General features: G+C 44.7%; 1 protein-coding gene across 4 annotated transcripts in view; it reads left to right on the top strand.

Moving 5' to 3' along the window:
- Positions 1-13333, top strand: part of sh3pxd2b (SH3 and PX domains 2B) — a 36169-nt gene that overhangs the window by 11378 nt on the left and 11458 nt on the right. For all 4 annotated transcript variants that reach the window (XM_035624212.2, XM_047336950.1, XM_047336955.1 and 1 more), the window contains exons 3-5: positions 572-647; positions 7135-7211; positions 12225-12316. In XM_035624212.2, coding sequence (XP_035480105.2) covers positions 572-647; positions 7135-7211; positions 12225-12316 — 245 coding nt within the window. The remainder of the gene's footprint in view (positions 1-571; positions 648-7134; positions 7212-12224; positions 12317-13333) is intronic.

Below are 13333 nucleotides of genomic sequence, written 5' to 3'. Positions count from 1 at the left end.
GTATGCATGTCCATATCCAAACAACCGAATGCATGTATGCTCAAAGATTTCCCCAAGAGTAATGGAGAAAGAAGACACGGTTTATAGTCAGACAGTCCAAAATGATGGAACATGAGTTATGGTTCGGTGTGACAGCGGGACGAGGGCAAAAGAATTGTCGGACACCAAACGATGAAGGCAGATTGAGTTTTTTTTAAAGGGGAGAGGGATCAAGTGAAGCTGAGAGAATTGGTGATCAAGACATTTTAGGAGCCACTTCTCTCTGGCCCTTTAAAAACGACGGAAATGTTCCACTATGTCAGCGGTGCCTCGCTGCAAACGGCCCCTGGAGCCACAGCAGCATATGAAGCGGAGACGAAAAACCATACCATCTGCTCAGTACATTCCTAATTGTTGGCAGGCCTCCCTTTATTGGCCGGATTCCTCGTAGGATCTGCTGATTTGTAAAAAATGTGAACCCTTCCTCTCCGGCCTCAGCTACCCCCGTTGTGTGCAATGTGAAATGCGTGTTTATATGTGAGTCTAAATACTTTGTGTGCTAATAAGTTTAAAATGAACTGTGCGGTTTCAGATGGAGCTGCTGGATAAGTTCCCAGTGGAGGGAGGCCAGAAAGACCCGAAGCGCAGGATCATTCCATTCCTACCAGGTAAGAGCTAATCACACATTGTCCCCCAACGCCCCTTCTCTCACACACACACACACACACACACACACACACACACACACACACACACACACACACACACACACACACACACACACACACACACACACACACACACACACACACACACACACACACACACACACACACACACACACACACGCACAGTGTACTTCTCTGGTATAAGGGGAAGAATGATTATTATTTAAAATTATTATAGTAAGTTATATCAAGTAAATATACAATCATGTCAATACCCAATTTTAGGATTTTCTTCTTTTGTGTTTTACACTGAGGATGTGACCAAAATTTCTAACAGATTCTTACACTGAAATTGTCATCTTAGGGTCTAAGATTTTTTTTTAATGGTCGTGGTTTCCATATTTATGAAATTTCATAGACTAAATGATCAATCAACTAATCTAAATAGTTGATGATGATGAAAACCATTGTTGGTTTCAGTACTACTTAAGTGAGATGTTACCAAAATATGCGCATAACAATACACAAGAATGGAGAAGTCAGGGATTGTCACTTCCTTTTTGTCCCTTCCTTTTTGATTTCTCCATCAACGTGGTTGAAGTCAAAACGTGGACAGCAATGACGCACTAGATTAGACTGTGGATGAACTGGAGGGAAGCATATAGCACACAGAGGAACTAACCAGATGTATCTGAAGCAACCATAATTGGTAATCTCACTGTTTCTTCATCTGCTCTTTAAACATCCAGCTGATTCAGCTGATCTCTCTGCATGAGGCCCATAGACGGACCGTATTAGACGTCGCATATGTTAAATTAGGGTTGGAGCCTTTGGGCAGACACATCGAGTATCTGCAGTTGTTTCAGTTAATAAAGAAAAACAACAACTATAAGAGGGCTGCACGGTGGTGTAGTGGTTAGCACCTTCGCCTCACAGCAAGAAGGTTCTGGGTTCGAATCCTGGTTCAACCAGGGCCTTTCTGTGTGGAGTTTGCATGTTCTCCCCGTGTATGCGTGGGTTCTCTCCGGGTTCTCCGGCTTCTTCCCACACACCAAAGACATGCAGAATGGGGTTAGGTTCATTGGAGACTCTAAATTGACCGTAGGTGTGAATGTGAGAGTGAATGATTGTCCGTGTCTGTATGTGGCCCTGCGATAGGCTGGCGACCTGTACAGGGTGTACCCCGCCTCTCGCCCAATGTTAGCTGGGATTGGCTCCAGCGACCCCCCGCGACCCTCAAATGGATAAAGCGGTAGACGATGAATGAATGAACAACTATAAGGTTATAATGCATAATATTCATCATGAGTCGTTTTCTTGTATTAAAGTTTGTTTTCGAACAAAGGCTTTTGGGTGAGCTCGACCAACTTTTAGATCCCGCTGTAAGTAATTCTTTAGGAGAGCTTGAAAGAAAGCCTCACCCAGAGACCCCACCCAGAACCTCCCCTACCATGCAGGCGTGCTTGGGACGGGTGGGGGGGATAGGATTATTTTTGTGGCCATCCAGGTCTGGAACTCATTGAGAGAATGCACACACACACACACACACACACACACACACACACACACACACACACACACACACACACACACACACACACACACACACACACACACACACACACACACACACACACACACACACACATGCACATAAACCTGAGTAGGAAGAGGGTAAGAGGGGAGATAGAAAAACACATAATCATATTATCCCCTTCAATTGCTTTATACTTATCAGACACAATAGAATAGAATTGCATAGAAATCCTTGCCATTGTACAGAGTACAACAGGTACTACAGGTTCCAAAGAAATAAGTCAATTAAATACATATGTTAATAAAAACAAACCATAGAGCCTATTACGTATTCTGGTTACTTCCTAAAAATGTTCACTCTTCACATCCTGCTCTCAAGTGAAGAGGGTTGAGAGTCGTCCAGCCCCTCCTGTTTGTGATGGTCCAAAATTACCACAGATTAAATTATGACATTGAAGTTTCCAAAAGGAAATGCACCAAATCCCCAACTGCTCCCGTGGAAACCAGTTGGCACCGAATGTTAACGACTGAGTGGACAATGCACCAATGCCACCGTGGAGCCGTATGCATTTGTGGCAGGGTGTTGCTGGACAACATGATTTGATGCTTAATGCCTGAATATATGAGTTTTAGAATCTCAGATCATGTCATGCACCCCATCTGAGAATGATTGCGAGTTAACGTTTGCCTAATCTGCAGAACGATACTTCGCCAGCCATGAAAATATTTCACTTACAAAGCACAAGTCCGGTCTGTGGTCCACTTGGTTTGGTTTATTCAAGGCCTCAAGATGTTTTGATTTGTTAACTTCTTTCGGTGTCTGCGCATCAGCAAAGTGGTTTGTCTGCATGTGTGGGTGCATAGTGCAGAATCTTGCCGGGTGTACACACCACAAACCTTACTGAAGCATTCAGTTGTGACCTCTTTTAACACATTTCCTTTCAGGAGGTTGAAAGAAACGGTGATACCTCAGGACGGGCCATTTGTCATACCTGTCATTGAGATAAAAGTTTTCCCCAAATCCTCAAGTGATGCTCTTTAAGGCAGGGTCAACAGGCCAGCCCTTGGAAAAGAGCCGGTATGCTCTTGACCAATTGTCTATAGCCGGGGTTGTAAGACCATTTGTCCCAAAAAAACAAAACAAGAAGGAATGTGGGTCTGTTTCTTTAAGGCCCCTGCATTAAAGAAGATGTGATATTTTTTCTCCTGAACTCAAACCCCCTGAAATGGACCCACAGTACAAACTTCTTTCGGCTACTCTCTTTTGCTGGGATCTCTGTACCTGCCACAGAAGGAGGCCCAGTGTGTTGGACACGTCAAGTACCATTCTCTGGAGCGGAATAATTTGCATTCCCCTGGTTGGTCCCGAACGAAGGGCAGAGAAAAACACAAAACAACCAAACGGCTACAATGACCTTTTTGATTAGGCCTCATTCATATCACGTCCATCGCTTGTCCGCAGGGGAGAGCAATCACTGCTCTTGTCTACTTGAACACGCTGCGCGTAGTTTACCAGAAGCGTACCTTTGCAGTAGCTTTTGTAGCTGTGTGTGGCCTTAGTCAGTAAATTGAGGTAGGTTGGCAAGCGCACACTTTATTATCCCAGCTTTAATTTAAAAGCTTCACACACGCCTCTTTATAACGTAAATGTAAAGCCTTTGTGACAAGTTGAAGGCCACTGTCAATTCTATTTAGATAAGCTTCCCTCCACACGAATAAATTCTACGAGGCGAAATCCCTTTTGCTGCCGTCCACACTTCTCTGGAGTTCTCTAGCCCTTGAACAGGAGACACAGTCACCAGTATTTGCTTCCCGATTTGGTGTTATCAGTCACAAGTCACATACCAGCTGTGAACGCAACATGGGTAATGATTTACAAGAAGTGCTAATACTCACTGTTAGTAACAGTTCCACCATGTCATCGTCGGTCCAAGAAAAGGAAATCCCCGTCTTCTTCCTTTTCACCATTGCTGTTCCTCTTTAATGAAGATGTTTCATAAGAATTGTAATACATTTTTTTAAATCCAAGTGTCGAGTCAACCTAGATATGTCCGAGTCAAGCCGCAGCTTTGTCAATCTGCAAGTTGACTGCTAGGGGTTTAGACGTTTGAATGAAATGACACAGCGTTTTTCCTTTTAAAAGCCGAGACCAGGTCATTTTAAATGCATGAATTCTCAAAGTGTGCGCCCATAATACCCTGCTAGTTGCTTTATTTTCGCTTCTTATGACTGGATTACAGGGTTAAAAAACTTGCCTCGAAGCCTCAGCTCCTTCGATTTGTGACCCAACTATGACTGGAGTATTAAGAGTACAGAATTGGTATGATGTCATGGTTTTAGCTTTTTAAAAAATCACCACGAAGAGGCCAAATATGGTGGGAAAAGAAACAGCAGGCGTTCAAGTGTGATTTAGTCCGGTGATTAAGAACCGAGCGGCGAGAACAGCTTACTGTGTGTGAGGTGTGTAACAATGACCCTCTCTGTGTTCCCATCTCTTCTGTCCTGCTACCTCCCTCGCTCTGCCCGGGGCAACCGAAGTTGTGTGATACTCTCGACCGCCGCTTGCTCTGAGATTTGTAATAAAGTCCACCCTGCCTCAGCCGAGGCTCCGCGCAGCTTTGCTCCCGTCGCCCCTCCCTCCCCGGACAAGCCCCTTTCATCGGCTGCACCCGTGAGTTGCCGTGCATACAGAGTGGCCAGTGTTGAGTCACTGCTTCGCTCCTGACCCCCCGGGGAGCTTTGGAAACCCGTCAAAAAAGCTTTCTGTGTGAGGAGTGAAGAGGGTTAGGAGAGGCTGACAGAGAGACGGAGAGAGAGAGAGAGAGGGAGAGAGAGGGAGGAGAGAAGTATAGGCGTCCGGGGTTGACTTTGAAAACTCTTTAGTTTTCAAGAGATGTCCACACAGTGTCATTCTCGATTTCTCTGCCAGCGCCTAAGAGATTTGAAATGTCTCGTCTCATCATTCAGCAAGTCAATCTCTCTGTTTTATTAGTCTCACTCACATTGCACTGTACCCTTCACCTCTGCACAGATGTAGTGACAAGTCAGATTAGTTTCATCGTCTGTGGACATTGCAAATAGGCACTATACGCCATGGCAGTAAGTGGAGCACAACTAAGAGTCAAGGGAGCGTCTGCTTTGGGAGGATTCATCCTCTGCGGACCATGCATGCTTGCACGTAAAAAGCCCACCAACACTGACTAACATCTGGCTTTTGTCTTCAGTGGGAAAACAATCAGCACTCATACCCGGGTCAAAAGACTCTGCATTAGTCATGGGTATCTATTGACCTCAGCTCCGATCAGCAGTGATGGAGACGTGACATCTGGGTTGACACGCTCATTTTCCAGTGCAATGCTATGACGTGCGTCATGAAGACCTCTGCGACTCTTTGCCATGTCTAAATTTAGTCGGCATTGAGTTTCAACTAACTGTAACTGACTTGTAAAAAAAAAGTCACTGGCCACTGGACATGACACACCAGAGAAACAAACAAATTATCTTTTCCGCAAGTTTTCCCCATGTTTTAAAAAAAACCTTTGTATATATTCGCTGACATCGCCAATTCAAATAGAATTTGCAAAACAAAGGCCACAAGAACAGAAGCCACAGCGACACCCAAGATCTCTCTTTTGTCGTGAAATTGTCCCACTACTTATAACAGGAAAACCTCCAGCGCGAGTGGGCGTGTTGATGACCAAACAAAACCCCTGGTTTCCGCGGTGGACTTGTGGTCATGTCTTGGTGTGAACGCGTCAATCTCCACATCTGCGTTTTTGTCAAATGTTAAAGGCAAATTCCAGATAATGTGGTGATATGTGGACCCAATTTTCTGGACATTTTCCGCTCCTACTGTCTGCCTCTTTGATATTGCAATGGGCCTAGACTCTCTTATCTTGTATCTCTACAGCTGTAAGAAGTGGGATGAAGATGGTTTCCTGTATTTTTAGTTTGCCTTGGTTTATGTCACTGACCTGAGTAGGTTGCCAGCAGATAGGGGTGGTTGGATGAATGGACGCACGCACACACACGCACACACACACAATTTAAACAATATAGATATCTATATATATATATAGATATATATATATCTATATATATATGTGTAAAGGAAGCAGAAAAATACATTTTTACATAGGTAATACGGTGCAGCTGTTGGTGGGTTGACTGTTCAGAGGCCATATCCTGTGAGCTAGATGGATGTTTCCGCAAGTCTTTTTTAAATATGCATTTAAAAAAAAAAAGAAAAGCCACCTTAGCCCCTTGATGGAGGCGATACAGAAACTTTTGAAAACATGTCCCTCTCTGCTCCCAGGATCTTATTACAGCCTGGACTTCCTGCCCAGTTCATGCCGCATGTTGGCATTAGAGCCGTCTCGGTGAATTCATCAGCGAAACCTCGGCAGCTAAGACGAAGAGAAAATAGATGCTGGCCGGCTCTGAAATTTCCTGCGTGCCATTGAGTCAGAAGAGTGTTTTAAGAGGCCTATTTGTGGCCATTTCTTGTTATTGTTATGGCGACCCAGCTCGCCTGTGACTGTGGGTGTTTGTGCCCGGAGATAAGCGCAGGGAAGTAGCATTTAAGATGTCATGCAGGCGCAATTTGCTTTCCTCAAATCATTTATTCATGACTTTGGAAAGGCCAGCTTTTCACCTAGCGCCTTACCCACCTCATTGTTCTGTCAGTGTTATTGATGACGCCAGTCTGCATGCATGCGGCTGAATGTTAATTTTCGAACCAGCGTTCCTCATTGTCCTTCAATTGAACCTTAACTTTTTAAGAGTTGCTGTTTGACACGAGCGTCATCCAAATTTTTAAAAAAAAGAAGCAATTTAGCATATCCTTTCCTTTAGTAATGCTTCTGTGTACAGTACGAGACAGTCAAATACATGTCACTTATAATAATGTAAGATTTTATCGACTTCTAAGTCTGTTTTTCCTGTTTTCCAGGGAAGATCCTGTTCAGGAGGAGCCACATCAGAGATGTGGCCATGAAAAGGCTCAGGCCCATCAACGAGTACTGCAGGGTGAGTGTACTGACCTATATGTGACATTAACGAGTAGATCTGCAAATAGGAATAGTTTCTTGGATAACCGTGAAAGATCACCTGACCAGCACTGCATTTACATCCTCGGTTTAAAGTATGGCAACTAAGGTAGAAAGTACAGTGGTCAGAGGATAAGAAAAAAACAAGCTACGGGATCCCACCCACATTGTATCATCTAAGTCATGGAGAATCTTTTCATGTGTATATATGAGCAACACAAGCAGCTTCAGCAATTACGCTGAGGGTCCAGACCATCTGTGATTATTTGTTGATGAATATACGTCTTGGTTTATGATGTTTTCTTGTGATTACTCATGAGCCCCGTAGTGGTCCAATTCGAATTGCATTACCTTCAATCTATCAGATGTTCCACCTCGTGAATTTCAAACATATGGTTGTATTAACGAAGATTAAGCTCATAGCCACAATGCAAGATTCATACAGCGGGGAGAGATTTAAGGGATTGCTTTTTTTTTTCCAAGAGCAACTGTGTGAGTAATGCCGTTGCCTTTTGCCTTTCTAATTCGACTCTGTGTGGTGTGTGTGCAACACCAAACTCCCTGGAGCAAACCTTTGTGACAGCGAGCATCCACCCTGCTGAGGTTCTGTCGCTGACTCTGACCTCCCTGCAGAAGGAGACAAACTAAAGGTTAATTTCTCTCAAGGGATCAATATAAGCAAAAAAAAAATACTAATCTGCCGCCGTGCAGGAGGATATGATCGTGACACCCAAATATTCAGTAACCCATCATGATGATCCCTCTGGGCAAGATAATTCAGGAATGTATGTTTTTTCTGCCATTAGTTTGCTCCCAGTGACAGAGGAGAGAAAGGTTGGACTCTACAGTACTTTGTCAGAGCGTATGTGGCGAACATACGCCAGATCTCTCCGTCAGTTTTAAAAAACGATTGTGTAAAGCTTTGTGCATTATAGAGCCCATTACATCGCTTTTTTACCAAAGAGATTAATCACTTGGCAAGAAAAGAGGTAAAATGTGCAACTGCACAGGCACAGGCTCCACTGTAGCAGAAGTGTGACCATAAAACTGCCAATCGCGAGCAAATAATCGCTCCAATTCGAGACCAAATGTAACCAAGACGTCCTAAATAAATACATTATGGTGGGTGTTTAGCTTCTTAGCAACAAGACAAACGTTAAGTGCCCCTTGAAATAAATCCAGAGCAATATGTGTTTTAACCATTTCCATTTTTGAGTCTGTCATCATCCTTTTTCATTTTTATGATCAGACGTTTAGAAAACGGATATTGTGGCCGCAGACGTCACATGCTTTAGGTGCGAAGTAGTGCTTACGACCTCAGGAATAGCAGGGAAGGAGCGCCGCCGCTGCGTCCCATGTTGTGGGGGCCTCCAGTCAGCGGAGAGTCGTGCCAGAGGCAAAGGGCTCACCGCTGCTGAGCTTGCTCCAGTCAGCACATCCACGGCCCATAGGCAATGTTGTTGTACAATGTTACAGGCTGAACCTTCGGGCCTCGAAACCAACCGCCCCTCTCTCCTTTCATTTTGAGCGTGTTTTTACAAGTTTGTTCCGACTTTTCTCGTATTCCATATGCCCTCTTGAATCGTACAGATTTATCACCATGAAGAGTCTCATGAAACCACCAGTGTGCAGATTAGTTCCTGATATGGTGCCGACGCGGCCGAATAAAGGACTTTGGACTCACAAGGCGCTCGGAGTGAAGAGAGAAGCTTCTATGTTGTGCGACACTCCTGATTCAAGAGCCTTGCGGATACTCCACCAAGTGTACAAGTTGTGTAGGAAACATCTTTTCCCACTTGTGTGAAAAATTGTTTGCGACGGAAAGAGTGGGCAAAGGAATGGGCAGGGTTTGTTGATTCACGCTCATGGGTGTGGATGTTTACGGGAATAGCTGAGCCGAGTTTTGCATCAGTGGTGTTGTTGCACCGGTGTTTGAAAAGTAACAATACGATGAATCACATCAATTACCCGCTGAGGATTGTACAGTTTTGGAGTTTAATGGTCTTCATTGGCTCCGACATTTCGTATAAAAAAATCATTTATGGATTACAGCCGAGGGATGTTGATATTTTCACATCACAAAGTAAAGACACTGACAGCGTGCAGGATTCATGGACCACATTTCTGTTGATGCTCTGAAGCATTCGTCTTTAAGAGTTTATGGTGTTCAAGGTGGTTTCTGTCCTCGTCAGTCTCTTTAACAGAGTATACGTACACGCATTTTGTGCACCGTAAAGTAGTGCAGTCCCATTGCAGTGCCTTTTATGTCCAAACAGTGGGAAGTCACAACTCACCAGCCGGTGCCAAGTGCTTTCTCCCACGTCAGCAGCGTCTATCACAGATAGTGGACAGTGATTTAAAACGTATAGTTTTGGATCTCACAATTCAAAGTTTGGCAGTGAACACTGGGTATTACAGTGACTCCTGAAAACAAATCCCGACTTGACTGTAAGCAGCAAACAAAAAAAAATATTGCATATTCATGCGCCCCTGCATTCAGTCAGGTTGACGAGGTGAAACTGCGTGTTTTTCTCCGGGAGAAGCCGAGTCAGCCTTTCTGTTGTGCAGCTGGGGTTTTGCCCTGAATCCAGGAATTCCCCTGGTTGTGAAGTCTTGTGTTTTCATTCAAGTCAGGAAAAACAGTTAGATAAAAAAAAAAAAAGGGGGGGGGGGGGTTTGGGGGCTGGAACCAGGGAGTGTTTGTATAAAGACTGCTGAGCTAGGATCCGTTGCCATGTCACAGCTTGATGAAATGCATCACATCAAATGTCCACCAAGTATAAAACGATGTTCTACTGACCCTCGTTGGTCAATATTAATTCAGTCTTATATGTGTGTCTCCAAATCACAACATACATTATCTCAAGGTACAAGTTAAAAACAACTTTTTTTTAAAAACCTGGAAATTAAAGATTTTTCATAAATAATCTCTCAAAAATAAGACTGAATACTTTTTAAAAAAAAAACTATATTCAGGGACAGTCCTTTTTTTGATTTTTCTAAAAAATCTAACTTTTTTTAATGGATGATGCTTTTGAGATGTAATAGACAAATATATTACTGACTGAAAAAAAAGTTATTGTGCAAAAATACACAATTTACTGCATTTCCACGACCTAATTTTTCCCTGGAGAAAACACATGCACGCACGCACGCGCGCACGCGCACGCGCACGCACACAATTACCTTAATGCTGCCTGCTGCAAAGAACACCCATAAAGTCCATTTGCCGTAATGTACCCTCAGCCTCCCTCCCGTCTCCTCCCCGGGGAGAATTGTAATGCGTGTTGGACGGGCCGCAGGCTGACACGAGCAGAGAAATAAATCCAATGAGAGTGTAGCCAGTTCTCTGACCTCAGGAACAGCGTAGCATTCAGGTCTCCGGGGCCTAGACATGGGGGGGGGGTCCTCTGGGGGTCTCCAGTAAAATCACTTAAATCAGCTGCTTCGCTTCTGTCTCTCTAAAGTTATGGATGAAGCTACTGGAAAAGGGGGATAATAATTCAAAAAATATTACATGTACTATGAGTCAACAAACATGTATAGGGCGATGCATGCACACTCGCACTCTTTATGACTTTGCAGCTTATGAAAAAACAAAAACACCGTACTATGTTCATGGCAGTGGTCCCGCTCCTTTCCTTTAACAGGAGCCGCTGGCGTGGACTTACGGTCGTAAGTATGACGAGGCAAATGTGGCAAGCACGGGGGCAAGGGCACCCTGACTGGGCCTTTCTGGCTTTCAGGCCACATCCAGCCGGTCCTGACGTTGCATCGGCGCGTGTCAAGGAGTGCAAAGAGGAGACAGAGACTCTGCTGCCCGTGAGGACAGAGCGGAAACACTTAGGAGTATTAAAATCAGAGGTAGCGGCCGGCAGAGGAAGCGTGATGGATAGCATTGAGCTCTTTGCCTGCCAGCAAATGGAGGGAGGAGGAGTGGCCCAGCCTTCTGAGCAGTGGGAGAGATAGTCCTCGCAGGGGTCATTGGCAGCAACTATTCTGTCTTCAGGTTTTTTTTTCGAAGGTGGTGGTGGTGGGGGGGGGGGGGGGGTGTCAGGCTGTTAGAGTGATTATCTGTTTCACTGCTGCCCTTAAAAGAAGTTTTGGTTGAAAGAGAGTGAAAGACAGATAAGGCGGGGGCGGGGGGGGGATCAGATAAAACGCAGACCCTGGAACAAAAACAAAAAGGGGGCTAGAGAATGAAACTGCGAGATAACATGGCCTAGCCGTCACAGTCTGTGAAGAGAAAGACCTGAATGTGGCTGTTCTGTGTCTTTCATCTCCTGCCGTGTTGTCAGGGCTCGCCTCTGCGCTGCCCGTGATCTTCCACGGAGGCACACGGTGCGGGGAAGAAGCCAGATGGAAAACAGACACACGTCAGCCGTGTGATTATTAAAAAAGACAAGTTCTTATTTTGAAATCATCTCATTGTTTGCTCGTCATATTAGAAACGGAACTCAGGTGGGGACGAAAACAATAAATAGGAGAGGCTAGACATGTTATTAAAAACGAGAGCGGCATAGTACAAACATCCAAATCTGCTATTTTAATAAGAGAAAATGTTTTTAATCTTCATTTGTGGTTTCACGAGTCGGACTCATATTGCTGGTGCGCCATCCATACACTGAATGCTGTCAAATTTTATAACGACATATACCATATGAAAACGCAAGTGCAAAATACCTTTGTCATCATTGCAGCTTATTCAATAAGCCAAAAAAACATATGAGATATTTAAAAAATGTATGAGGTTCCATTTCCAGACATGGTGGGTTGGGGTCAGGGTTAGGAATTTGGAAAAAAATTGTAAACAAGGAATTTGGAAAGTCAAAAAAATCCCCTTGAATACTGCATGTGGTCATTACTGTAGTGACGTCATGGAGTCTAGACACTCAACGAACACTATATTTAACCTCCGCTCCACTTCTATACACACTGAAGTGGCTGTAATTGACCTATTTCCTAAGTTCCACGCTATTCTTTCTTCCCGCAGGCCCTCATCCAGCTGCCAGTGTACATCTCCCAGTGCGAGGAGGTCCGGGTATTTTTTGAGACCAGACCTGAGGACCTCAACCCACCCAAGGAGTAAGTCTCGCACACCGACGCGCACACATCTTGCCGACTGTTAGAAACCCTCAGGCTCACGTACACGTCGTCGTTTTTTTCCCAATGAGCATCCCCTATACCCTCTTATGGATTTGATTCCTGTTAGATCTTCCAAGAATCGAAACAGGGTCATTTGCATTTGAGCATTTACCTCCAGCTCAGTTCAGCCACCAGGCTCTGTCTCCCCCCCCCCCCCCCCCCCCCCCCCCCCCCCCCGTGTCCAGGTTGTGTGGTTTTCTCTGAAGGCGCGCAGACCCGCTCTTGCGGCCTCTTGTAAATATCACTCGACACATTAGCGTCGACAGTTACACACACACACACACACACACACACACACGCACATGCACGTGTCGCAAATGTGTTGTCATTAAGGTCAGCGGCGCCTTCGGGGCAGCGGAGGTTACGGGCGGCAGGTTCCAGAGAGACCATAACGCAGGGTTCGCACTTGAACCCCAGAGATGTTTTTTTTCTTCTTTTTTTACACCAACAGCTGTCAGCTGAGGCACTTAGCTTTAACCCCCCCCCCCCCCCCCCCCCCCCCCCCCCCCCCGTCATCACATACTGACGTGTGGCACCGGGCACTCAGAAGTTTCCCCAGTCGGCAGTAAAATGGGTTGAAAAGTCCTGTTATATATGTCGGGATTACGTGTTGGGAAAGTAGTGAGGTAGGGTGTAAAAAATAGGAGTGTGTGTTTTTCAATTCGAAAGACGTGGTTGCAAAATCTGGGTCACATAAATGAGAGTCACACTATACTCTCATTACATTATACATTATAACATTATATTAATACACTGCACTCATCATATTAATGTAACTATATTCTGTGCGCACTTTTGCCAGTTACTACATAAAGATAAATTACTTCTTCGTCATGTTGTTTTACTGCGAGCAAACAATATTTTCAAAGTAATAACCATTTTTTATTGTGTACCGCGATATCCCTTGAGCTGTTGCATCAGTGTCTGCCTCATGTTTGTGATGCACGGGGGAAAATG

The sequence above is a fragment of the Scophthalmus maximus genome, chromosome 2 (genome assembly GCF_022379125.1).
Source record: "Scophthalmus maximus strain ysfricsl-2021 chromosome 2, ASM2237912v1, whole genome shotgun sequence".
In the NCBI taxonomy this organism is placed as follows: Eukaryota; Metazoa; Chordata; class Actinopteri; order Pleuronectiformes; family Scophthalmidae; genus Scophthalmus; species Scophthalmus maximus.
Note: the sequence above shows the minus strand (reverse complement) of the source record. Positions and strands in the feature narration are given on the sequence as shown.